The sequence below is a fragment of the Montipora foliosa genome, chromosome 12, assembly GCF_036669935.1.
Source record: "Montipora foliosa isolate CH-2021 chromosome 12, ASM3666993v2, whole genome shotgun sequence".
NCBI classification, from domain to species: domain Eukaryota; kingdom Metazoa; phylum Cnidaria; class Anthozoa; order Scleractinia; family Acroporidae; genus Montipora; species Montipora foliosa.
Window position 1 is genome coordinate 16,377,743 of NC_090880.1, and position 27,971 is coordinate 16,405,713.

The 27,971-nt window shown below is 37.2% G+C and overlaps 3 protein-coding genes across 3 annotated transcripts; 2 read left to right on the top strand and 1 right to left on the bottom strand.

Moving 5' to 3' along the window:
• Positions 1-5,139: 5,139 nt before the first annotated feature.
• On the bottom strand, positions 5,140-7,587 carry LOC137979471 (uncharacterized). The gene is made up of 2 exons (XM_068826724.1): positions 6,736-7,587; positions 5,140-6,367 (listed from the first exon to the last, which is right to left on the bottom strand). Exons 1-2 carry the CDS (start codon positions 6,762-6,764, stop codon positions 5,644-5,646), a joined length of 753 nt encoding a protein of 250 aa, XP_068682825.1. The 5' UTR covers positions 6,765-7,587; the 3' UTR covers positions 5,140-5,643.
• Positions 7,588-13,358: 5,771 nt separating this feature from the next.
• On the top strand, positions 13,359-15,256 carry LOC137979470 (uncharacterized). Its single transcript, XM_068826723.1, has 2 exons — positions 13,359-13,671; positions 14,041-15,256. The coding sequence occupies exons 1-2, from the start codon at positions 13,643-13,645 to the stop codon at positions 14,768-14,770; spliced, it is 759 nt and encodes a 252-aa protein (XP_068682824.1). The 5' UTR covers positions 13,359-13,642; the 3' UTR covers positions 14,771-15,256.
• A 6,017-nt stretch (positions 15,257-21,273) lies between these two features.
• Positions 21,274-22,589, top strand: LOC137979614 (uncharacterized). Its single transcript, XM_068826924.1, has 2 exons — positions 21,274-21,317; positions 21,683-22,589. The coding sequence occupies exons 1-2, from the start codon at positions 21,289-21,291 to the stop codon at positions 22,404-22,406; spliced, it is 753 nt and encodes a 250-aa protein (XP_068683025.1). The 5' UTR covers positions 21,274-21,288; the 3' UTR covers positions 22,407-22,589.
• Positions 22,590-27,971: the final 5,382 nt, after the last annotated feature.

The following is a 27,971-nucleotide window of genomic DNA, read 5'->3' on the forward strand; positions in this document are numbered from 1 at the left end:
CCCAGAGGAATCTTGCTGGCTGGCAAAAATACAGGTGTTTCGATGAGCTGGCTGGGAAATTTTGTTATTGATAGAGGTTTTGCCAGGGAATTACTGACTTTTTCTAGCATTTCAATCCGAACTGGCTGTAGAAACTCTGAAAACTGAGGACGACTAAAAAAAAAAAAAAAAAAAAAAAAAAAAAAAAGAACCCGTTTCCTAGTCACAAACATACGACGGCTGGTCAGAGTGATTGCGCTTGCGGAAAAAACCTGTTTTTTCCCGGTTTTGTCGCTTTTGTTCGGTCGTTTTGGATCGAGGGATTTGAAAGCGCGCGGAATTCCTGGCTGGGAAATAAATTTGATCAGCTGGCTGGGAAACCAACCAATTTTATCTAGCTGGCTGGGAAATTTCTTGTGTGTCTTCCTGGGAAAAAGGAACAGATAATGTTTTCCCAGCAACACTGAAAAACACCTGAAAATGCCTTAATAACATTTATTTTCATTAACTGGGGTATAATAATACATTTTACAACAAATTGGTCGTTGGGTGCCCCTGGAGAACTCATTATCAACGTCTCCGTCTTTCAGTGGTACTCAGAGAGGGAGAGTACCCTCGAGAATGCTGCGAGAAATTAAGTCACCCCTGGAAAGCAGTCCCTCACCTGTAGAATCAATAAAAATACCGGTTGTTTCGAGCACAGGAGGTCAGTAGGATTTGCTTTACGCTGTAAAACCCAATGAGAGGTAAACAAGCAAAGTACGCTGCTATGCTGATTTTTAATAGTTAATTTCGAAACCTTGGCATATACCACCCAATGCGTACCAAATTGACATATATAGCGTATTAAAAGAGGTTGATCGCTCACTATTCAAGAACATCGCCCGGTCACCCTCTGTTCCCTTCCGTCCCCAAAATGAAAGAAAGCTCAGCGCGCCTCCGAGTTCCTAGTAGTCAACTCTTTAGGGTTAATACCCAGCGTTCTAAAAATAGTTTCTTTAACAGGCTCTTTTTCAAATATAGAGTAGCTGTTTAAATTAATGTAATGTCTATTTTATGTAATATCGATAGCCTTGTAATTCTAATTAATTCTTTCTGCTATTTTTATGTAAGTGTTCTTGTTTAAGCATGTATTTTGCTTTGAAAACAATAAAGACCTATTATTGTTATTTTCTAAAAGTATGTTTGAGAGTGGCTATCGTTACTTATAGATTTAAAATCTGCAAAGATTCAGTAAGCACAAAATTCATGATGTTAATTTCTGGACTGAAGGTCTACCTTCTCACCCTGTATATGATACCTAGAAATTTCCTTTTATGTTCGACAGTCCCACAAAGGTATACCATGGGTGCGAGAGGAGTCCTTTCAAAAAGTCATACACACGGTCGGTGAGGGACAATCACATTAGCTCTCTACTCTTTGCGATCCGTCAATAATCTCAAGAGATGTACTATACGGCGAGGCCGCACTGAAACTTTCAAAATGAGACCGTTACATTCATTTTGGCAGATGCAGAAAACATGGGGATGTCCCACATCCGGGGTTTTGAGCGAGAGGGTGTGGATGCAAGTTATGCATTCTGGGCTATCAACTAGGGGAAAGGAGCATTTTTAGCTTTCTTTTCAAGTTATGGTGCAAAAGTTGGAAAGACGGGAAAAGCCTCAACTCCATTTGCGCAGAATATTGTGCTTCAGAGAGTAGGACGACGGTAACGTTAATGAAATAATGCTGCGCCTTCTAAATGAAAAACTTCGGTGAATGTGAAACGAGAAAGATTGGCTATTGTTTGCTTACGTTGACTTCGAAACCTGAAATGTGGTAATCGATGTCTGACTCGACTAGCTGATTTCACCACCAAGCCACTAAATTTTCTCAAGTGTATTAAGGCTTGACCAGCCTAATTATTATGCATATTTTCATTTGAAGGGAAAGCATTTTTCCAGGGCCTATGAAACTTGGCAGGCAGTTTTCCAAAAAGGTTCCCTATCACATATTGTCACTTGACGCAAAATTGACTTATAACAGTCATATTTTTTACTCAAAAATGGGGAACATTCAGCTACATTATATCAATCTTGTTTCTTAATTATTCGATGACCCTTCTAAATGCTTTGTCATGCCGCCTTTTAATTATGTCCACATGTTAAGAGCAATGAACAATCGAGGAAAATAGGTCACGTGACATGATAAACATCCAAATATCTTAAAAGATAAATACAGAGTACCACGTTAAAAGGCGGCATTCGGTAGGCACAGTTGTACTAAACGTGTTAATACCGAATGTATAAATGTTCCCCATTTTGAGTAAAGGATATAAATTGGATATAAATTTTGAGTAAACGTTATAAATTGTTTTAGGGTCACGTGACCAAAATGTGCGGCAAAATATTTTGGCAAATTAATAACAACACCGATGACAAACTTTCTTCTAAGTTTCATGGACACTGGACAAATGCTTTCCTTCAATGAAAATATGCATAATAATTAGGTTGGTCAAGCCTTTATACACTTGAGTATGAGGACGGACAAATCGACAACAATCCCAAGATAATTTAGATGATAACTTGCTTTGGGACCCAAAGAAATATATATTTATTAGGAACAAAGAACAAAGAACAAACAGGTTTTGCCTGAATTCTGAACAGCGACAGAGAGCGGAATAAATATAAAGGTGGCCCAAAATGTTCAGCAAAACAATCAAGACAAAGGAAATCAAAAATCGCGTATGAAACGAGTGCGGACTATTGGAGTGCTGAGGTATTGGTCTTTAAAGCAAAAGGTGGGGGAATTTCACGCAATGGAAGCATGAAAAGAAAACTCAATGATGCAAATAAAATGAGACACATGGTAGCGTTGGAAAACTGAAAGAGCTACTTTCACAGGAGCAACGGTAAATGAAAATTCATAACCATAAGCATATCGAGAGAGTAACGCCACTGATACTGCGATTTGCTTACAGAAAGAAAAGGATAGACGGCTCTCCAGTGGCCTGATTTGGCACACGCAAAGCAAACGCCAGGCCAGTCTAGTGTCTTCGACCAAACTTTCCTTGGTTTTAACAAAATCGGTGCGTCCCAACGCAATAGCAGTATCCTCTACTACTTCTAAAATTGATGCTAATCAGGATTATCACATATTACATTTATTTGTAGTTTCCCTGTACATCGAGCCTCGTTTTCAAAGCGAGTTCAAGTGCAACTTTTCACCCACAATAAGTTATTTCTTGCAGTCATTTTTATAACTAATGTCGAAATTTTGCATGGAAGAATATGATGCCGCAGAGACAAAAGTAGAGGAGACTTAAAAAGCTAGGCACGCATACGTGTGGTGGTGAAGTAACACAGAGCTTCATAATTGTCAACTGAGCTGCGGTTTGTCTTCCAGGAGATTCAAGTTATATTTGCGTAATATGTAGCTCTAATAGTACACGATATTGTTTTGGTACCGTATATCATTATAGTGCCATGGTAGACGTCGTAGGTAAATATTCCCCTGAGAAGACATGTGGTTACTGGTAAAATACTAAACCCAGACAGATTGAAGAAAAGAAAAGGAAATCGAGGAATTTTGGTTTCGAAGCTGACATGTTGATCATTTTGAAGTTCCGTTACAACTTCTTTTTTACGACAAGTTTAAGCGTTCACCCTGAGCTTCTGACAGGTTTCTAAGAGAAAAGTTCGGTGAGGTGAGGCCCTGTCCGGCGGGATCAGTATTTGGATGGAAGACCTCACAATATAGGACTTGTCGTCAGAAACATCGGGAGGACAATTCTATTTTAACACTCAAAAATGCGAACTAAAATGCGAAGGGAGTTTTCAGTAAGTGTAGATCAAGAATAAAATATTCTGCCGTCAGCAACAAAATTTGCAACATGGAAACAACTTAAATTTAATTTGAACCGAGAATATAAAAAGTTACCATCAGCAAAAAAAATTTTGGGAAACTTTTGCTACATTCAATCTTTCTATTGTACTTTTGGCTGCACAAGTAAAGCGCAAAATCGAAAGTGACATTGCATTGAGCGAGCGCATTGATCAAGTTACCTTGCATGTTTACTTGCGAAACAAAGGATACCTCTGTGTCAAATTGATGGCAAGACAGCTGGTTTTTGTTTTATTTAGTTTGTTTGTTTTTTCTTTTAACTGCTTTAAATATTGACAAGAAATGAGCAAATTCCAAACAAAGATCACAGTCGCCCAACTCTTGAGGTTGACCATTGTTTCTGCAAAGTCAAAATGTAGTTATTTATCACCAGGTAATTCCATCGTTTCGGAAATAGCAGCTCCTTTTTTATTCATCAGCGTCTCAAATCATTGCCGATTTTGGGGGCTCATTTTGTTAAAACTCAAGCACACTTCCAACGGACCCGTTTATGTTCGTGAGTTTGGCACGCAAGGCAGGCTTACTGTCATGACGGACTCAAACTCTTACACTCTAAGAACCCGGTGACATAATGTGCAGTGCACTACCACAAAAAGCCTTCGTTCATTTTTTCGGAAAGATGTGAAAATCATGTAAACGATTTTTCGAGTTTTTGTTTTTGTTTTTTGGTTCTAGTTGTGTCTTTCAATTGGAAAAGACCAAAGCTCTACAAGCTATAAATATCAGAAAGTCTACTTGCATATATATATAGTCCAACTGTTTAGCTCAGTCGATTACAAGAGCGTTTCTCAATATACAAATTTCCTTGGTCTTTATTAATACGCTTTATTACGGAGCAATCTTCAAATGACTGTCGAAATTAGTGATTGGTATTGGTGTGGCATCTTTTAAATGGTTTTTATTCTGTCGCTCGTCATCATATCTTTTCTCTATGACGCAGTTTTGTCGCGTTTGTTGATATGATAAAGTATTTTAGTTATTAAGAGTTTTTAAAGAAAAGAGTGGTGATTCGACGGCATCTCCATTTTTATCGCTATCACCCTGAAAAAGGCTTTATTTTGTGTCATTTTGTGCTAACTGATCAATAAACGAGACGATCTCCTGTACATTTGCATTTCCTATCAAGGAAAAATTATTTGGTGTCTCTTTACTCCAGAATGATTACACACGAACTCCTCTGTTGTGCCATGGAATCTCGAACTCATCGTCTCCAACTAAAATGGAAGCACTTTTGCTTTATATTACACCACAAAGATTAATACTTTGAGCTTTGCTGTCAATCAAGTTTATTGTAAAACATCATTCATCTTTTAACTTAACAACACTGGAGTCTAAAAAATGACAAAGCTTTGCACTATTCTATGCAAAAACACTGCTTCCATGGTTCTTGCAAGGAGATCAGGATGCCGCGAAAAACAAATAAAGAAAAAGACTCTTCTGTACTTTTGTCACTAACGCCTAACTAGACTGACAAATTTTATTGCATAAACCGAAGGGGTAAAGAAATCATGTAACTTACAATTCGCTAACTTAATCCGGAAATATGTTAATCTAATATCTCAGGCAGGAACTCATTGCCAAAAAGAAATTAAAGAAAATAAAGAAATTATTGTCCGGTATGTCTCACTCAATACATATTATTCAGTGCTGGCTCATCGATTAGGCTCCTTACCGCTTATGCAAATGAGGTAAACTTGCAAACAAAAAACTCTCCTAAAATGCAAATAAATTTTGAAACAACATGTTTGTAGGACTAGTAGTTGTCTTATCGACTGTTCTACTTTACTGGTTCTGTTCTCCTCCTGCTCCATGGCTTGTCTGTTTGTTTTGTTCTTCACTTTGAGTTTCGCCTTCTTCCATGGTGACATCCACAGTTCTTTCATTTGGCAAAAGAGCTGGATCACGAGGCGCTTCTATGGTCAGTATGCCTTCTTTGGACAAGCTTGACGTCACTGAACCGAGATCTGCGTCATCAGGAAGAAGAATCTGACGATGGTAATCACGTGACCATTGCAAACCGCTCTCCTCTGATCGCTGTTTCCCAGTGACCGTCAGCTCTTTTCCTCGAAGTTGGACTTTGATTTCTCCCGGCTCAAATCCACTGAGATTTAACTTGACTGAAAATTTCCTGTCTTCCTCTTTCTTGCTGTCTTTCACCCGCTTGATTCCTTCGAGTACCAACGCTCTTCCATCGTGACTCGCCTTTGACTTCACTGAGGTTGGATCAACCCCTTCTGGGATTTTGAACACTTTCTTGAACTCACTGTTTTCGAATCCATTTTCGTCTTCTGATCGATGCTGGCCATGTAACGTAATCTTTTCATTGTCGACATCCAGAGAGATATCTTCAGGTTTGTACTGGTTTAGAGGTACTGTGGCGATCTTGATTGCACCTTGGGTGGACTGTGTTTGGCAACTGTCTTGATTTTCCTGTTCATATCCCAAAGCAATTTCTCTCCACAAGTCATCAAAGAAGCGAAATCTTGGTACAGTTTGAGTGTAGGAACTGTTGTGGACGAAAGCAAATCATTTGTTAAATGAGTAAATAGTGGTCGTTCAAACATTTTCAGGAGCAATTTGATAATAAAACAAACATCTTTCGTCTGCTAAAAAAGAAATCTATTAGCAATAAAGCTGGGATGCTTGCTAATATAAATAGTGTAACTAATTGTGTTAGGCTAGTTGCGTCAAAGATAATCAGTTGAAGTGGATGAAGGAAATTACAACGCTACATCAAATGAAAAAAATAGTGATTTCAAGGGAAACCTACAAGGCGTATCTATGAGAAAGTTGCAAGAAGTCAGTTGAGCTAGACAAACTCGTCCGGCGAGAAAAAAGCAAAGCAAAAGGATCTCAAGAATTTAAACGACTTACCTGGTTGGAAGTCTGAAAACGAGAGCCATGTGTTTTTGAACTTTGTTTCTTGTAACTTCTTCTCTATTCAACACTGATTCAAGTCTTCTTCAGAAGCGGTTTGTGCAAACTGTAGAACACTCTTTCAGGGACGACATTTTATAGCCGAAGTTTTGTTTCTAGAACAATCCATCGTTACTAAAATTAGAACATTTTGTCAGTGCTTTAAAATAATGACGAGCAAAAGATTTATCGTGACAAAAGGTGACAAGATAAAAATAGTGTTGTTTTAGTAGCTTCTGGAAAAATCACGAATTTTCTCGTTCTCGGCGGAAAAAATATGTCAACTTGAGTATTTTAGGCAGCCCGAAAGGGGTGTTGGGAGAATCTGACGTAATTTTCGAAGAACAAAAACAACTATGGCGGATGTGCTTACAAGCGTGTTGTCCTGTGATAGAACGCTAGTAAAAGGAATATAACTTTGAAAACAGTGATATGGTGTTTCCTCTCTTCGTCAGACGTTACGAAGAAAATACCACAGTACTTATTACAACATTCTGTCGGCCATTTTCAACAGCAACTATCGAGCTGGACTGTCTCCTTTGACAGTGGAAGTAGATGAGTGGGCAAACTCTGCGTTGAAAGGCAAAGTAGAACTAAATTGGTTCGGTGGATTGATTTTGCTGACAGAAACGTAAGAGTTGCATTTCATGAGAGCACTGATATCGACATTCTCGCGTTGAAGAGATCTGTTTACAAACATTGCTTTTGCTATTGAAATTTGCCAGCTGATTTGCCAGCCACAAGAACAAAAGGATCGGAGCTTTTGTTTTGACAGCGAATGAGGCTGTGGTTGGCACATTAATGACAATAGGTGACTTTAACGATATCTTTCCTATTAACTATGGATTATGTAGACTCGAAATAGTTTTTCTTTCTTTTCACACAAATAAATATATTGTGCTCTTAGATATAGTTAGGGTAATCTTGTCGTGACGAAATTTGGTTAGAGCATTAATTAGCCATCATAGAATTCTCACATCACATTTTCTTCCAAAATACCTTTACCATGGCAATGATGTAAGGCATTTCTTTGAGCCTTGAAATCAGCATAAATTGCCTTGTTGAAAAAGGGGATGGTGAAATCTTCCCATATAGTGTTGTCTGATGATGTTAGAAATAATCTCTAAAATACTTAAAAATAAAAAAAACATTTCTAGGCCAGATTTACAGAAAAAATCATTTTTTTTAAAATATGTTTCTAACTTATTTTTTCACTTACAGATGTTTTTAAATTTTAAAGAAATACAGGGGTTTCTATAAGCACCGACGGCCCATAAAACGTGTGGGCTTCTTTGCTCATAGAAGTCGGCTAATTTTTTCTAGAAAGAAGAAGCAACTGGTTTGAATAGCATTGTAAACAAAAGAGATATAAAATCTGAATGAAAAGGTAATGATGACTTTGTTTTGATTCATAAAGGCCCACTGGTTTTACATTGTTCGTTAGTCATGTGAATGCTATACAAATTTGAGGTAATTTTCCCCAAGTTTCTTGATAGGTTTACGCAGAATTTCTTAACATGCAAAAGTATGTAATTTTGTTTTAATCATTTGTGCATTGCTTGTAGGAAGTATTTGTGACTGATAATTTAAAAGTTGAATGAAAGCTACATTTTCTTGAATGAAAAGCATGCTCTTTTATCCTCAATTTAGTTCCCAGAATGCTGAAAATCGCATTTTAGGGCTTTAAAATTTCAAAAATTTCTGCTGATGCACATCCTAGACACCAGCCCTTCCCCTAGAAAAAAAGGAATGATGTCTCCTTGTTGATACAGTCGGTTACTCTATTTAAAGCTGCTCGCTGCTTCATTTTTTATTGAAACTCCTGGAAAAAAATTTCAAATTAATTTAAGTTGACGAGAACGGATGTTTTATGAGTCAAATGAGTCAATTAGTCATGAGTCATTGACTCATTGACTCATAAATACTTGATACTCTTAAGTTGACATGCAAAAAATGAAACCAATTTTAAGTCCTGAGGCAGAGATATAAACGAGTGAAATGGCACAATCAGGAAATATGAGGGGGTTTTAAGATCAGCAATTACGCATATTTCACCCTCTCAGTCAAGTCTGTATGTGTGTGGAACTACAAGCCAACAAAAATGGATTTGAATGATCTTAAACAGTTTGTACAAAAGTTTCGTAGTTTTTGATTAGGACATTTTGATTGATGAGTTGATGTGAGCAGCTAAATTAAGTATTTTGTTTGTGGCTTATGCGTGCATACTTAGCTGAAAAGCCTTTTGAGCCTCCTTAAAATTAATGTGGAAGGTTATTTAATTTAGGAGGGTGCAGTAGTTACTACCTTGCCAGTAAGGAGTCGCGCTACTATCTGCACAAAAATAAGCATGTTTTGAAAATTAATACAGACTGTGGTAACGGTGTTTCTAAGCTCATTCTTGATTCTGTTTGACCAGAAAAGTTTTGGGCCTATCAGTATGTGAGAAATATTATTTTATATCATCTTATTTTAACCAAGTGAGATTTTGAAATTGTTGAAGATTGTAATGTCATCAAGACTGGAAAGAATGTGGTTTTGGTTAAGGATGTGGAGTATCCTCTAAACACAGTAGACTAATTTCGAAAGCTGAGAACTTTGTACTGCATGTTTTAATGTGGTAGCATTCTGCTTAACATCAGTCAAGATCCCAAGACCTGTCTGGGAACCCAGCTGGGCCACATCTCATCAGAAAGAGGGAATACTAAGAAAAGAAACTTTAAGAAGAATCCAACCTTGGGTCCTTTTCATGTTTGACCTTTAGTAGCTAAGGGAGCTTTATTATAGACCAAACCGAATTCCCCATTCTTTTTAATTAAGCTCTACATCCACTCAAATATTATGTGCCCCTTAAATGTTCTATACTATCTTAATGTCCCACAGCAATGGTGAGAATTTATCAATGTGTCATGTAAATTGACTTAGGGTGCTTTCTATACGAAAGAACTGACTCAGGCCAGACCAGGAATTTGAAAGGACTAACTCTGCAAGGCATTAAGAAGAATATGAGAGATTATCATGCAAGTGTTCCCTCAAACTGTTGCATTTTCTTTGGAAACTGATGGGTCTGGTCGGCCAGTTCTAACAAAAGGAAAGCTCCCTTAGACTTGGCATTACATGCATTGAACTAGTTGTTGATGATCTACTCTGCTCCAAACAGATGTTTGCTGGAGCTTCTGGCATTTCTTTTATGCACAGATACCACATTTCAATCTATTTGATTTGATTTGTTTTCTTATTTCTAGGTGGAGCAATCTGGCCAGGCTGTCATACCTTCCACATTGGGTGTTTCAATGAATGAGTGTGGCCTTTAGGACCATGTATATTGGTCTGAGATTTTAATAAACATAACTTGAACTTGAACTTGAAATTATAATGTGTTGAACTATATATGATGTTAGGTAGGGTCTGAGGCTTATGATGAATTTGACCATCTGAATTTCTCCTTTAGGAACCATCTTGTAAATATAGTCTTATGCAGATGTCATACAGAGGCAGATCATGGGGGTCTAATTTTTGCATTGTAATTATCCTTGATTTGAACTAGTTTTTCTCCCCAGTGAACTAAAAAAATAAGACTATTGTATATACATATCTATAGTATGATGTGCAAGGGGAGTGGGAAGGACTTTCCCGTGACTCACGAGAGAGTAACGTTGTGTTCTTCAATTGCTGTGCTTTATAGTTCTCCATTACCATCTTTTGGCCATGAGGATGGCTGAGATCGTATCCATACCACCGTTCAATCCATTTGACCTTGGCTTTAGTGTCATCTTTGAATGCATGGTCTTAGTCATCACAGTCACCTTAGTTGAGTGAGATAGTGATTTATTCTTTGGAGAAGAACTTAGAAAAATCGACGTTTGTACATTGAATGTAAAGAACGCTCTATTGGTTGTACAATCCCATTAATATATGTCTTACCCACACTAACGCCGTCCAGGAATGTTTATAAATTTTAAACAGTGTGATGAAACTGTTAATTAATGGTTATGCACTTTAATGTTTGTTTATTGTCTCTATTGATTTTCATGATGGTGTTAATGACTTGAATGTTAGTGCAAATGAAAGTATATTTTCCTCTTTTGTATGCCAAATGACGCATACGAACATATGAAAATGCTATGAAATGTAAACAAAAATGCAAAAATCGTTATTGAATCTGAGTTACGTGCAAATGTCCGCTTCTTGGCGCTCATGAATGCATCTTCGCGCTATTGGTCGTCAATTCACGCAAATGAATGCGTATTTTCTCGTAATGAACAGCATAAGGTGTATTAGAGCTACATGTTACGCAAATATATCTTGAATCTCCTGGAAGACAAACCGCAGCTCAGTTGACAATTATAAAGCTCTGTGTTACTTCACTACCACACATACGCAATGCGTGCCTATTTCTTTTTGACAATGAGTTCCTGCCTGACATATTAGATTAACATATTTCCGGACTAAGTTAGCAAATTGTAAGTTACATGATTTCTTTACCCCTTCGGTTTATGCAATAAAATCTGTCAGTCTAGTTAGGCATTAGTGATAAAAGTACAGAAGAGTCTTTTCTGTTTTTGTGCACCCTCCTAGATTAAATAACCTTGCAAGTTAATTAATTTTAAGGAGGTTCAAAAGGTCTTTCAGCTGAGCATGTGTGCATAAGCCACAAAAGCAATACCTTAGCTGCTTACATCAGCTCATGAATCAAAATGTCCTAATCAAAAACTACGAGAATTTTGTAAAACTGTTTGAACTCACTTAAATCCATTTTTATTGGCATGCAGTTCCACAAATGCACATACATGTACTCAAAGGAAAGTGTGACGCATGCATAAGTGCCAATCTTGTAACCCCTTCATTTTTCCTGATTGTGCCATTTCACTCAGTCATATCTCTGCTTCAGGACCTAAAATTGGTTTCATTTTCTATGTCAACTTCAAATAATTTGAAATTTATTTTTTTTTTAATTAAAAAAATTCTGTGGGTGAAAAAATAGGTTACAGGCATATTTTAAAAAAAATGATTTTTCTTTAAAACTGGCCTATGAGATTTTTTTTTTTTAATTTTAAAGTGCGACTATGCCCAAAACAACAATTTTATTTTTCTTTGGATTTCAAAATTATATTAACTAAGCAGTAACTGATTGAAGTTTTAAGACTTGATTTCTTGAGAGAGCGGGATCGAGGAGAAAATGATGTCAAAGACTCACTAGTTTAAGAATGCAATGCATGTGTATGAGGCTGAATTAATATGTAGCATGGGTTTTTTGGGCTTTCACACTTTGAAACTTGTGTTTTAAACATATAATTAGCTGCATTTGCATCCTGAAATTTCAAGCTAGTGAGTAAATGATGTCACCTTTCCCTAGATGCAACCCTCTGACATCCAAGCGCTCAGTTTGCCAGAACATGAGTAATGGTGGACTGTGAAATCCAAAACCTACACTCAAATTAAATAGCCTTTGGATAAAAATCAAAGCTTAAAATTATTCTGGTAATTTTTTGATCATAGTGGCACTTTACAGTGAGGACACGTGAACCGTGAACATTTGATATTTGTTTGTATACATTTTTTAGTGACCATAGAATGCGTGCTCGTCCTCTTGACAAGAGTATTTAGTGTTTTTACATTTTAAAAATGCTACCGGTAACACTATGCAATATAAGAAGAGCTTTTATTGCATAGTCGTCAAAAAAAATGTACAAAAAATATGTCAAGTGTTCACGGTTCGAGTGTCCTTATTGTAAGTATCTTAGAGATTATTTCTAACATTATCAGGTAACGCTGTATGGGAAGATTTCAAAGTCCCGTTTTTTCATAAAAAGCCAATTTGTGCTGATTTGAAGGCTCAAAGAAATGCCTTAAACCGTTGCCATGGTAAAGGTATTTTAGAAGAAAATCCAATGTGAAAAATCTATGATGGCTAATTAATGCTCTGGACAAATATTGTCTCAATATGATTACCCTAATCTAAGAGTACAATATATTTATTTGTGTGAAAAAAAGGCAAACTATTTCGAGTCTACTGACTCCACAGTTAATAAGAACGATATCGTTCACGTCACCTTTTGTCATTAAAGTGCCAACCACAGCCTCATTGGCTGTCCAAACAAAAGCTCCTTCGTTCTTTTGGTTGGCAAATTTCAATAACAAAAGCAATGTTTGTAAACAGATATCTTCAACTATTCTTAATCTAGTCTCCCCGGGAAACTTTTCGCGAGACTGTCGATATCAGTGTTCTCATGAAATGCAATTCTTACGTTTCTGTGAGGAAAATCAATCCACCGACAAATTTAGTTCTACATTGCCTTTCAACGTAGAGTTTGTCCACTCGTCTACTTCCACTGTCAAAGGAGACACAGTCTAGCTCGATAGTTCCTGTTAAAAATGGCCGACAGAATGCTGTAATAAGTACTGTGGTCTTTCTTCATAACGTCCGACTAAGAGAAGAAACACCACATCACTATTTTCAATGTTATAGTCCTTTTACTAGCGTTTCTATCACAGTACAAAACGCTTGTAAACACATCCGACATAGTAGTTCTGTTTTGAAAAGTTACGTCAGATTCTCCCAACACCCCTTTCGGGCTGCCTAAGATGCTCAAGTTTTCAGTCGTGAAGAAGAAAATTCGTGATTTTTCCAGAAGCTACTAAAACAACACTATTTTTGTCTTGTCACCTTTTGTCACGATAAATCTTTTTCTCGTCATTATTTTAAAGCACTGACAAAATGGTCTAATTTTAGTAACCATCGATTGTTCTAGAAAGAAATGGTTGGCTATAAAATTTCGTTCCTCAACAATGTTCTACATTTCGCACAAACCACTCTGAAGAAGACTTGACGAGACAAGAAGTTACAAGAAACAAAGTTCAAAAACACATGGCTCTCGTTTTCAGATTTCCAACTAGGTAAGTCGTTTAAATTCTTGAGATCCTTTTGCTTTGCTTTTGTCTCGCCGGACAAGTTTGGCTCAAACTTCTCGCAACTTTGTCATAGATTTAAGCTTACACCTCGTAGATTTCACGAGAAATCACTACCATTTTCATTTCTCTTAACGTTATAATTTCCTTGATCCACTTCAACTGATTATCTTTGACGCAACTAACCTAACACAATTAGTTACACTATTTATATTAGCAAGCATCCCACCTTCATTGCCAATAAATTTCTTTTCAAGCAGACGAAAGCTTTTTATTTTATGATCAAATTGCTCCTTGAAATGTTTGAACGACCACCATTTACTCATTTAACAAATGATTTGTTTTCGTCCACGACAGTTCCTACACTCTGGGTATACCGAGATTTCGCTTTTCCGATGACTTGTGGAGAGAGATCGCCTTGGCATATGAACAGGAAGATCGCGGCAGTTTCCGTGATCAAACACAGTCCGCCCAAGGTGCAATCAAGATCGCCACAGTACCTCTAAACCAGTACAAACCTGAAGATATCTCTTTGGATGTCGACAATGAAAAGATTACGCTACATGGCCAGCATCGATCAGAAGACGAAAATGGATTCGAAAACAGTGAGTTCAAGAAAGTGTTCAAAATCCCAGAAGGGGTTGATCCGACCTCAGTGAAGTCAAAGGCGAGTCACGATGGAAGAGCTTTGGTACTCGAAGGAATCAAGCGGGTGAAAGACAGCAAGAAAGAGGAAGACAGGAAATTTTCAGTCAAGTTAAATCTCAGTGGATTTGAGCCGGGAGAAATCAAAGTCCAACTTCGAGGACAAGAGCTGACGGTCACTGGGAAACAGCGATCAGAGGAGAGCGGTTTGCAATGGTCACGTGATTACCATCGTCAGATTCTTCTTCCTGATGACGCAGATCTCGGTTCAGTGACGTCAAGCTTGTCCACAGAGGGCATACTGACCATAGAAGCGCCTCGTGATCCAGCTCTTTTGCCAAATGAAAGAACTGTGGATGTCACCATGGAAGAAGGCGAAACTCAAAGTGAAGACCAAAAAATACAGACTAGCGATGAAGCAGGAGGAGAACAGGACCAGTAAAGTAGAACAGTCGATAAGACAACTACTAGTTTCAAAATTTATTTGCATTTTAGGAGAGGTTATTTTTTGCAAGTTTATCTCATTTGCATAAGCGCTAAGGAGCCTAATCGATGAGCCAGCACTGAATGCTATGTATTGAGTAAGACATACCGGACAATAATTTCTATATTTTCTTTAATTTCGTTTTGACAATGAGTTCCTGCCTGAGATATTAGATTAACATATTTCCAGATTAAGTTAGCGAATTGTAAGTTACATGATTTCTTTACCCCTTCGGTTTATGCAATAAAATCTGTCGCTCTAGTTAAGCGTTAGTGACAAAAGTACAGAAGAGTCTTTTTCTTTATTTGTTTTTCGCGGCATCCTGATCTCCTTGCAAGAACCATGGAAGCAGTGTTTTTGCTTAGAATAATACAAAGCTTTGTCATTTTTTAGACTCCAGTGTTGTTAAGTTAAAAGATGAATGATGTTTTACAATAAACTTTATTGACAGCAAAGCTCAAAGTATTAATCTTTGTGGTGTAATATAAAGTAAAAGTGCTTCCATTTTAGTTGGAGACGATGAGTTCGAGATTCCATGGCACAACAGAGGAGTTCGTGTCTAATCATTCTGGAGTAAAGAGACACCAAATAATTTCTCCTTGATAGGAAATGCAAATGTAAAGGAGATCGTCTCGTTTATTGATCAGTTAGAACAAAATGACACAAAATAAAGCCTTTTTCAGAGTGATAGCGATAAAAATGGAGATGCCGTCGAATCACCACTCTTTTCTTTAAAAACTCTTATTAATAACTAAAATACTTTATCATATCAACAAACGCGACAAAACTGCGTCATAGACAAAAGATATTATGACGAGGGACAGAATAAAAACCATTTAAAAGATGCCACACCAATACCAATCACTAATGTCGACAATCATTTGAAGATTGCTCCGTAATAAAGCGTAGTAATAAACACCACGGAAATTTGTATATTGAGAAACGCTCTTGTAATCGACTGAGCTAAACAGTTGGACTATATATGCAAGTAGACTTTCTGATATTTAGCTTGTAGAGCTTTGGTCTTTTCCAATTGAAAGACACAACTAGACCCAAAAAGCAAAAAGAAAAAAAAAAAAATCTTTTACTTGATTTTCACATCTTTCCAAAATGAACGAAGGATTTTTATGGTAGTGCACTGCACACTATGTCACCGGGTTCTTAGAGTGTACGAGTGAGTCCATGATGACAATAAGCCCGCAGTGCGTGCCTAACTCACGAACATAAACAGGTGTGTTTGGAAGCGTGCTTGAGTTTTAACAAAATGAACCCCCAAAATCGGCAATGATTTGTGACGCTGATAAATAAAAAAAAGAGCTGCTATTTCCGAAACAATGGAATTACCTAGTGATAAATAACCTCGATTAGGATAGTACATTTTTGACTGACTTTGCAGAAACAATGGTCAATGTCAAGAGGTAGGCGATTGTAATCTTTGTGTTGAATTTGCTCAGTTCTTGTCAACCTCTAAAGCAGTTAAAAGAAAAAACAAACTAACTAAATAAAACAAAAACCAGCTGTCTTGCCATCAATTTGACACAGAGGTATCCTTTGTTTCGGGAGTAAACATGCACGGTAACTTGATCACGGCGCTCGCCCAATGCAATGTCACTTTCGATTTTGCGCTTTACTTGTGCAGCCAAAAGTACAATAAAAACAATTGAACGAAAAAAAAGTCTCCCAAAATTTTTTTTTCTGATGGTAACTTTTTGTTTTCTCGGTTCAAAATTTAAGTTGTTTTCATGTTGCAAATTTTGTCGCTAATGGCAGAATCTTTTATTCTTGATCGACACTTATTGAAAACTCCCTTCTGTTCTTCCTGAAAACTGTGTATCAATATTTATTTACTTTTCCATCAATACTTGTTTTGCATAAAGCACGCCAACAAAATCTGTACCTTGCTTAGTTCGCATTTTTGAGTGTTAAAATAGAATTGTCCTCCATATGTTTCTGACGGCAAGTCGTATATTTTGAGGTCTTCCATCCAAATTCTGATTCTGTCGGACAGGGCTTTACCTCTGCGAACTTTTCTCTTAGAAACCTGTCAGAAGCTCAGGGTGCACGCTTAAACTTGTCGTAAAAGAGAAGTTGTAACGGAACTTCGAAATGATCAACATGTCAGCTTCGAAACCAATGTTCCTCGATTCCCTTTTCTTTTCTTCAATCTGCCTGAGTTTAGTATTTTACTAGTAACCACATGTCTTCTCAGGGGCCTATTTACCTACGACATCTACTATGGCACTTGAATGATATACGGTACCAAAACAATATTGTGTACTATTAGAGCTACATTTTACGCAAATATAACTTGAATCTCCTTGGAAGACAAACCGCAGCTCAGTTGACAATTATAAATCTTTGTGTTACTTTACTACCACACGTACGCAATGCGTGCCTATTATTTGAAGTTTCTACGACCGTTTGTCACCGCGACATCATATTCTACCATGCACAATCTGCACAGTTTCGACGTTAGTTGTAAAAATGACTGCAAGAAATAACTTACTGTGAGTGAAGAGTTTCACTTGAACTCGCTTTGAAAACGAGGCTCAATGTACGGGAAAACTACAAATAACGCACTTTTATCTCTGAAAGTCTTAGTGGTCGACGACCCTTTCGTGTTTGGCACTATATTCTCCAGCTAAACCATCAAGTAAGGTAACATTAGGTCTTTAATCTCAACAAAGAGTGTGAATTATTGAACCCGAGTAAATACAAGCCACCACCTGGGTTTATAGATATTCATGAGTAGCCACAATAATTATCAAAGTATCGAAACAATAACCACCATGAATATCTCATCCCTTATTGGCTTGTAAGAATTGACCTCGCTCTACGATGATTCTGTGTTCTTCTCGAAAGAATAAATCACTATCTGACTCAACCAAGGTGACTGTGATGAATAAGAACATGCATTCAAAGATGACACCAAAATAAAGCCCAAATGCATCGAACGGTGGTATGGATACGATCTCAGCCATCCTCATAGCCAAAATATGGTAATGGAGAACTATAAAGCACAGCAATTGAAGGACACAACTTTACTCTCTCATGACGGGAAAGTCCTTCCCACTCCCCTTGCACATCACAATATAGACACGCAATGCGTATATACAATAGTCTTACTTTTTTAGTTCACTGGGGAGAAAAACTAGTTCAAATGAAGGATAATCACAACGCAAAAACTAGAGCCCCATGATCTGCCTCTGTAATGACATCTGCATGAGATTATATTTACTAGATGGTTCCTAAAGGAGAAATTCAGATGGTCAAATTCATCATAAGCCTCAGACCCTACCTAACATCACATGTTCGACACATTATAATCCCAAATTCAAGTTATCTTTATTAAAATCTCAGACCAATATACATGGTCCTAAGGCCACACTCATTCATTGAAACACCTAATGTGGCAGGTATGACAGCCAGCCCAGATTGCTCCACTTAAAAAGAAGAAAACAAATCAAATCAAATAGATTCAAATGACGTAAGATCAGGTTTTGGTATCTGTGCAGAAAAGAAATGCCAGAAGCTCCAGCAAACATCTGTTTGGAGCAGAGTAGATCATCAACAAATAGTTCAACACATGTGTAATGCCAAGTCCTTTTGTTAGAACTGGCTGACCAGACCCATCAGTTTCCAAAGAAAATGCAACAATTTGAAGGAACACTTGCATGACAATCGCTCATATTCTTCTCAATGCCTTGCAGAGTTAGTCCTTCCAAATTAGCAGTCTGGCCAGTCAGTTCTGTTATATAGAATTAGCACGCTAAGTCAATTTACATGACACATTGATAAATCCTCACCATTATGGTGTGACATTAAGATAGTATAGAACATTTAAAGGGCCACATAATTTTTGAGTGGATGCAGAGCTTAATTAGGAAGAATGGGGAATTTCGGTTTGGTCTATATTTTAAAAGCTCCCTTAGCTACTAAAGGTCAAACATGAAAAAGACCCAAGGTTGGATTCTTCTTAATGTTTCTTTTCTTAGTATTTCCTCTTTCTGATGAGATGTGGCCCAGCTGGGTTCCCTGCGATTGTTCCTCTGTTGTTTCTAGCAGACAGGTCTTGGGATCTAGACTGATGTTAAGCAAAATGCTGCCACATTAAAACATGCAGTACAAAGTTCTCAGCTTTTGAAATTAGTCTACTGTGTAAAGAGGATGCTCCACATCCTTAACCAAAACCACATTCTTTCCAGTCTTGATGACATTACAATTTTCAAAAATTTCAAAAGCTCACTTGGTTAAAATAAGATGATATAAAATAATAGCCACAAACAAAATACTGTAGCTGCTTACATCAGCTCATGAATCAAAATGTCCTAATCATAAAAACTACGAAACGTTTGTACAAACTGTTTAAACATCACATTAAACATTTGTTGGCTTGTAGTTCCACAAGCATACAGGCTCGACTGAGAGGGTGAAATATGCATAATTGCTGATCTTAAAAGCCCCTCATATTTCCTGATTGTGCCATTTCACTCGTTTACATCTCTGCTTCAGGACTTAAAATTGGTTTCATTTTTTGCATGTCAACTTAAGAGTATCAAGTATTTATGAGTCAATGAGTCAATGAGTCATGAGTCAATGAGTTAGTGCATTTACCCTAACCCATAAATGAAAGCTAAAGTTTCAGAGAGTGCTTAGGCTTAATCACTGAAACAAGGGCTTAGGCATAATCGAAAAATTATTGCTGTATTGACTGTGAGTCTCATTGACTCATTGACTCATGACTCATGACTCATGAAATCTCAAAGCCCTAAAATGCGATTTTCAGCATTCTGGGAACTAAATTGAGCATGAAAGAGCATGCTTCTTTTCATTCAAGAAAAATTTGCTTTCATTCAACTTTTAAATTATCAGTCACAAATACTTCCTGCAAGCAATGCACAAATGATTAAAACAAAATTACATACTTTTGCATGTTAAGAAATTCTGCGTAAACCTATCAAGAAACTTGGGGAAAATTACCTTAAACTTGTATAGCATTCACATGACTAACGCACAATGTAAAACCAGTGGGTCTTTATGAAAACAAAGTCATCATTACCTTTTCATTCAGATTTTATATCTCTTTTGTTTACAATGCTATTCAAACCAGTTGCTTCTTCTTTCTACAAAAAAATTAGCCGACTTCTATGAGCAAAGAAGCCCACACGTTTTATGGGCCGTCGGTTCGTTATACAAACCCCTGTATTTCTTTAAAAGTTAAAAAATTCTGTAAGTGAAAAAATAAGTTAGAAACATATTTTTAAAAAAATGATTTTTTCAAAAATAAGTTACAAACATATTTTTAAAAAAATGATTTTTTCTGTAAACCTGGCCTAGAAATGTTTTCTTATTTTTAAGTATTTTAGAGATTACTTCTAACATCATCAGACAACACTATATAGGAAGATTTCACCATCCCCTTTTTCAACAAGGCAATTTATGCTGATTTCAAGGCTCAAAGAAATGCCTTACATCATTGCCATGGTAAAGGTATTTTGGAAGAAAATGTGATGTGAGAATTCTATGATGGCTAATTAATGTTCTAACCAAATTTCGTCACGATAAGATTACCCTAACTATATCTAAGAGCACAATATATTTATTTGTGTGAAAAGAAAGAAAAACTATTTCGAGTCTACATAATCCATAGTTAATAGGAAAGATATCGTTAAAGTCACCTATTGTCATTAATGTGCCAACCACAGCCTCATTCGCTGTCAAAACAAAAGCTCCGATCCTTTTGTTCTTGTGGCTGGCAAATCAGCTGGCAAATTTCAATAGCAAAAGCAATGTTTGTAAACAGATCTCTTCAACGCGAGAATGTCGATATCAGTGCTCTCATGAAATGCAACTCTTACGTTTCTGTGAGCAAAATCAATCCACCGAACCAATTTAGTTCTCCTTTGCCTTTCAACGTAGAGTTTGCCCACTCGTCTACTTCCACTGTCAAAGGAGACAGTCCAGCTCGATAGTTGCTGTTGAAAATGGCCGACAGAATGTTGTAATAAGTACTGTGGTATTTTCTTCGTAACGTCCGACGAAGAGAGGAAACACCATATCACTGTTTTCAAAGTTATATTCCTTTTACTAGCGTTCTATCACAGGACAACACGCTTGTAAGCACATCCGCCATAGTTGTTTTTGTTTTTCGAAAATTACGTCAGATTCTCCCAACACCCCTTTCTGCTCAAGTTGACATTTCCGCCGAGAACGAGAAAATTCGTGATTTTTCCAGAAGCTACTAAAACAACACTATTTTTATCTTGTCACCTTTTTTCACGATAAATCTTTTGCTCGTCATTATTTTAAAGCACTGACAAAATGTTCTAATTTTAGTAACGATCGATTGTTCTAGAAACAAAACTTCGGCTATAAAATGTCGTCCCTGAAAGAGTGTTCTACAGTTTGCACAAACCGCTTCTGAAGAAGACTTGAATCAGTGTTGAATAGAGAAGAAGTTACAAGAAACAAAACACATGGCTCTCGTTTTCAGACTTCCAACCAGGTAAGTCGTTTAAATTCTTGAGATCTTTTTGCTTTCCTTTTTTCACGCCGGACAAGTTTGACTAGCTCAAACTTCGTGCAACTTTCTCATAGATACGCCTTGTAGGTTTCCCTTGAAATCACTATTTTTTTCATTTGACGTAGCGTTGTAATTTCCTTCATCCACTTCAACTGATTATCTTTGACGCAACTAACCTAACACAATTAGTTACACTGTTTATATCAGCAAGCATCCCAGCTTTATTGCTAATAAATTTCTTTTTTAGCAGACGAAAGATTTTTGTTTTATGATCAAATTGCTCCTTAAAATGTTTGAACGACCACTATTTACTCATTTAACAAATGATTTGTTTTCGTTCACAACAGTTCCTACACTCAAGCTGTACCAAGATTTCGCTTCTTTGATGACTTGTGGAGAGAAATTGCTTTGGGATATGAACAGGAAGATCAAGACAGTTGCCAAACACAGTCCGCCCAAGGTGCAATCAAGATCGCCACAGTACCTCTAAACCAGTACAAACCTGAAGATATCTCTTTGGATGTCGACAATGAAAAGATAACGTTACATGGCCAGCATCGATCAGAAGACGAAAATGGATTCGAAAACAGTGAGTTCAAGAAAGTGTTCAAAATCCCAGAAGGGGTTGATCCAACCTCAGTGAAGTCAAAGGCGAGTCACGATGGAAGAGCTTTGGTACTCGAAGGAATCAAGCGGGTGAAAGACAGCAAGAAAGAGGAAGACAGGAAATTTTCAGTCAAGTTAAATCTCAGTGGATTTGAGCCGGGAGAAATCAAAGTCCAACTTCGAGGACAAGAGCTGACGGTCACTGGGAAACAGCGATCAGAGGAGAGCGGTTTGCAATGGTCACGTGATTACCATCGTCAGATTCTTCTTCCTGATGACGCAGATCTCGGTTCAGTGACGTCAAGCTTGTCCACAGAGGGCATACTGACCATAGAAGCGCCTCGTGATCCAGCTCTTTTGCCAAATGAAAGAACTGTGGATGTCACCATGGAAGAAGGCGAAACTCAAAGTGAAGAACAAAAAATACAGACTAGCGATGAAGCAGGAGGAGAACAGGACCAGTAAAGTAGAACAGTCGATAAGACAACTACTAGTTTCAGAATTTATTTGCATTTTAGGAGAGGTTATTTTTTGCAAGTTTATCTCATTTGCATAAGCGCTAAGGAGCCTAATCGATGAGCCAGCACTGAATAATTATTGAGTAAGACATACCGGACAATAATTTCTTTATTTTCTTTAAATTCGTTTTGACAATGAGTTCCTGCCTGAGATATTAGATTAACATATTTCCAGATTAAGTTAGCGAATTGTAAGTTACATGATTTCTTTACCCCTTCGGTTTATGCAATAAAATCTGTCGCTCTAGTTAAGCGTTAGTGACAAAAGTACAGAAGAGTCTTTTTCTTTGTTTGTTTTTCGCGGCATCCTGATCTCCTTGCAAGAACCATGGAAGCAGTGTTTTTGCTTAGAATAATGCAAAACTTTGTCATTTTTTAGACTCCAGTGTTGTTAAGTTAAAAGATGAATGTTGTTTTACAATAAACTTGATTGACAGCAAAGCTCAAAGTATTAATCCTTGTGGTGTAACATAAAGTAAAAGTGCTTCCATTTTAGTTGGAGACGATGAGTTCAAGATTCCATGGCACAACAGAGGAGTTCGTGTCTAATCATTCTGGAGTAAAGAGACACCAAATAATTTCTCCTTGATAGGAAATGCAAATGTAAGGAGATCGTCTCGTTTATTGATCAGTTAGCACAAAATGACACAAAATAAAGCCTTTTTCAGGGTGATAGCGATAAAAATAGAGATGCCGTCGAATCACCACTCTTTTCTTTAAAAACTCTTAATAACTAAAATACTTTATCATATCAACAAACGCGACAAAACTGCGTCATAGACAAAAGATACGATGACGAGGGACAGAATAAAAACCATTTAAAAGATGCCACACCAATACCAATCACTAATGTCGACAGTCATTTGAAGATTGCTCCGTAATAAAGCGTAGTAATAAAGACCACGGAAATTTGTATATTGAGAAACGCTCTTGTAATCGACTGAGCTAAACAGTTGGACTATATATATGCAAGTAGACTTTCTGATATTTAGCTTGTAGAGCTTTGGTCTTTTCCAATTGAAAGACACAACTAAACCCAAAAAGCAAAAAGAAAAATCGCAAAATCTTTTACTTGATTTTCACATCTTTCCAAAATGAACGAAGGATTTTTGTGGTAGTGCACTGCACATTACATGTCACAGGGTTCTTAGAGTGTACGAGTGAGTCCATGATGACAATAAGCCCGCAGTGCGTGCCTAACTGACGAACATAAACAGGTGTGTTTGGAAGCGTGCTTGAGTTTTAACAAAATGAACCCCCAAAATCGGCAATGATTTGTGACGCTGATGAATAAAAAAAAAGAGCTGCTATTTCCGAAACAATGGAATTACCTAGTGATAAATAACCTCGACTAGGATAGTACATTTTTGACTGACTTTGCAGAAACAATGGTCAATGTCAAGAGGTAGGCGATTGTAATCTTTGTGTTGAATTTGCTCAGTTCTTGTTAATCTTTAAAGCAGTTGAAAGAAAAAACAAACTAACTAAATAAAACAAAAACCAGCTGTCTTGCCATCAATTTGACACAGAGGTATCCTTTGTTTCGCGAGTAAACATGCACGGTAACTTGATCATGGCGCTCGCCCAATGCAATGTCACTTTCGATTTTGCGCTTTACTTGTGCAGCCAAAAGTACAATAAAAAGAATTGAACGTAAGAAAAGTCTCCCAACATTTTTTTTGCTGATGGTAACTTTTTGTTTTCTCGGTTCAAAATTTAAGTTGTTTTCATGTTGCAAATTTTGTCGCTGAGGGCAGAATATTTTATTCTTGATTGACACTTATTGAAAACTCCCTTCAGTTCTTTCTGAAAACTGTGTATCAATATTTCTTTACTTTTCCATCAATACTTGTTTTGCATAAAGCACGCCAACAAAATCTGTACCTTGCTTAGTTCGCATTTTTGAGTGTTAAAATAGAATTGTCCTCCATATGTTTCTGACGGCAAGTCGTATATTTTGAGGTCTTCCATCCAAATTCTGATCCCGCCGGACAGGGCCTCACCTCACCGAACTTTTCTCTTAGAAACCTGTCAGAAGCTCAGGGTGCACGCTTAAACTTGTCGTAAAAAAGAAGTTGTAACGGAACTTCAAAATGATCAACATGTCAGCTTCGAAACCAATGTTCCTCGATTCCCTTTTCTTTTCTTCAATCTGCCTGAGTTTAGTATTTTACTAGTAACCACATGTCTTCTCAGGGGCCTATTTACCTACGACATCTACCATGGCACTAGAATGATATACGGTACCAAAACAATATTGTGTACTATTAGAGCTACATACTACGCAAATATAACTTGAATCTCCTTGGAAGACAAACCGCAGCTCAGTTGACAATTATAAATCTTTGTGTTACTTTACTACCACACGTACGCAATGCGTGCCTATTATTTAAAGTTTCTACGACCGTTTGTCACCGCGACATCATATTCTACCATGCACAATCTGCACAGTTTCGACGTTAGTTGTAAAAATGACTGCAAGAAATAACTTAATGTGAGTGAAAAGTTTTACTTGAACTCGCTTTGAAAACGAGGCTCAATGTACATTAAGTTAGCGAATTGTAAGTTACATGATTTCTTTACCCCTTCGGTTTATGCAATAAAATTTGTTAGTCTAGTTAGGCGTTAGTGACAAAAGTACAGAAGAGTCTTTTTCTTTACTTGTTTTTCGCGGCATCCTGATCTCCTTGCAAGAACCATGGAAGCAGTGTTTTTGCATAGAATAATGCAAAGCTTTGTCATTTTTTAGACTCCAGTGTTGTTAAGTTAACAGATGAATGATGTTTTACAATAAACTTGATTGACAGCAAAGCTCAAAGTATTAATCCTTGTGGTGTAGTATAAAGCAAAAGTGCTTCCATTGTGCTTGCAGACGATGAGTGGAGATTCCATGGCACAACAGAGGAATTCGTGTCTAATCATTCTGGAGTAAAGAGACACCAAATAATTTCTCCTTGATAGGAAATGCAAATGGAAAGGAGATCGTCTCGTTTATTGATCAGTTAGCACAAAATGACACAAAATAAAGCCTTTTTCAGGGTGATAGCGATAAAAGTGGAGATGCCGTCGAATCACCACTCTTTTCTTTAAAAACTCTTATTAATAACTAAAATACTTTATCATATCAGCAAGCGCGACAAAACTGCGTCATGGAGAAAAGATATGACGACGAGGGACAATAAAAACCATTTAAAAGATACCACACCAATACCAATCACTAATGTCGACAGTCATTTGAAGATTGCAACGTAATAAAGCGTAGTAATAAAGACCAAGGAAATTTGTATATTGAGAAACGCTCTTGTAATCGACTGAGCTAAACAGTTGGACTATATATATATGCAAGTAGACTTTCTGATATTTATAGCTTGTAGAGCTTTGGTCTTTTCCAATTGAAAGACACAACTAGAACCAAAAAACAAAAACAAAAACTCGAAAAATCGTTTACATGATTTTCACATCTTTCCGACAAAATGAACGAAGGCTTTTTGTGGTAGTGCACTGCACATTATGTCACCGGGTTCTTAGAGTGTAAGAGTGTGAGTCCGTCATGACAGTAAGCCTGCCTTGCGTGCCAAAATCACGAACATAAACGGATCTGTTGGAAGTGTGCTTGAGTTTTAACAAAATGAGCCCCCAAAATCGGCAATGATTTGAGACGCTCATGAATAATAAAGGAGCTGCTATTTCCGAAACGATGGAATTACCTGGTGATAAATAACTACATTTTGACTTTGCAGAAACAATGGTCAGCCTCAAGAGTTGGGCGACTGTGATCTTTGTCTTGAATTTGCTCATTTCTTGTCAATATTTAAAGCAGTTAAAAGAAAAAACAAACAAACTAAATAAAACAAAAACCAGGTGTCTTGCCATCAATTTGACACAGAGGTATCCTTTGTTTCGCAAGTAAACATGCAAGGTAACTTGATCAATGCGCTCGCTCAATGCAATGTCACTTTCGATTTTGCGCTTTACTTGTGCAGCCAAAAGTACAATAGAAAGATTGAATGTAGCAAAAGTTTCCCAAAATTTTTTTTGCTGATGGTAACTTTTTATATTCTCGGTTCAAATTAAATTTAAGTTGTTTCCATGTTGCAAATTTTGTTGCTGACGGCAGAATATTTTATTCTTGATCTACACTTACTGAAAACTCCCTTCGGTTCTTCCTGAAAACTGTGTATCAATATTTATTTACTTTTCCATCAATACTTGTTTTGCATTTTAGTTCGCATTTTTGAGTGTTAAAATAGAATTGTCCTCCCAATGTTTCTGACGACAAGTCGTATATTTTGAGATCTTCCATCCCAATACTGATCCCGCCGGACAGGGCCTCACCTCACCGAACTTTTCTCTTAGAAACCTGTCAGAAGCTCAGGGTGCACGCTTAAACTTGTCGTAAAAAAGAAGTTGTAACGGAACTTCAAAATGATCAACATGTCAGCTTCGAAACCAAAGTTCCTCGATTTCCTTTTCTTTTCTTCAATCTGTCTGGGTTTAGTATTTTACCAGTAACCACATGTCTTCTCAGGGGAATATTTACCTACGACATCTACCATGGCACTATAATGATATACGATACCAAAACAATATCGTTTACTATTAGAGCTACATATTACGCAAATATAACTTGAATCTCCTGGAAGACAAACCGCAGCTGAGTTGACAATTATGAAGCTCTGTGTTACTTCACCACCACACGTATGCGTGCCTAGCTTTTTAAGTCTCCTCTACTTTTGTCTCTGCGGCATCATATTCTTCCATGCAAAATGTCGACATTAGTTGTAAAAATGACTGCAAGAAATAACTTATTGTGGGTGAAAAGTTGCACTTGAACTCGCTTTGAAAACGGGGGTCGATGTACAGGGAAACTACAATTAAATGTAATATGTGATAATCTTGATTAGCATCAATTTTAGAAGTAGTAGAGGATACTGCTATTGCGTTGGGACGCACCGATTTTGTTAAAACCAAGGAAAGTTTGGTCGAAGACACTAGACTGGCCTGGCGTTTGCTTTGCGTGTGCCAAATCAGGCCACTGGAGAACCGTGTATCCTTTTCTTTCTGTAAACAAATCGCAGTATCAGTGGCGTTACTCTCTCGATATGCTTATGGTTATGAATTTTCATTTAGCGTTGTTCCTGTGAAAGTTACAGAGAGCCTTTGTAGATCTTTCAGTTTTCCAACGCTACCATGTGTCTCATTTTATTTGCATCATTGAGTTTTCTTTTCATGCTTCCATTGCGTGAAATTCCCCCACCTTTTGCTTTAAAGACCAATACCTCAGCACTCCAAGAGTCCGCACTCGTTTCATACGCGATTTTTGATTTCCTTTGTCTTGATTGTTTTGCTGAACATTTTGAGCCACCTTTATATTTATTCCGCTCTCTGTCGCTGTTCAGAATTCAGGCAAAACCTGTTTGTTCTTTGTTCTTTGTTCCTAATAAATAGATATTTCTTTGGGTCCCAAATCAAGTTATCATCTAAATTATCTTGGGATTGTTGTCGATTTGTC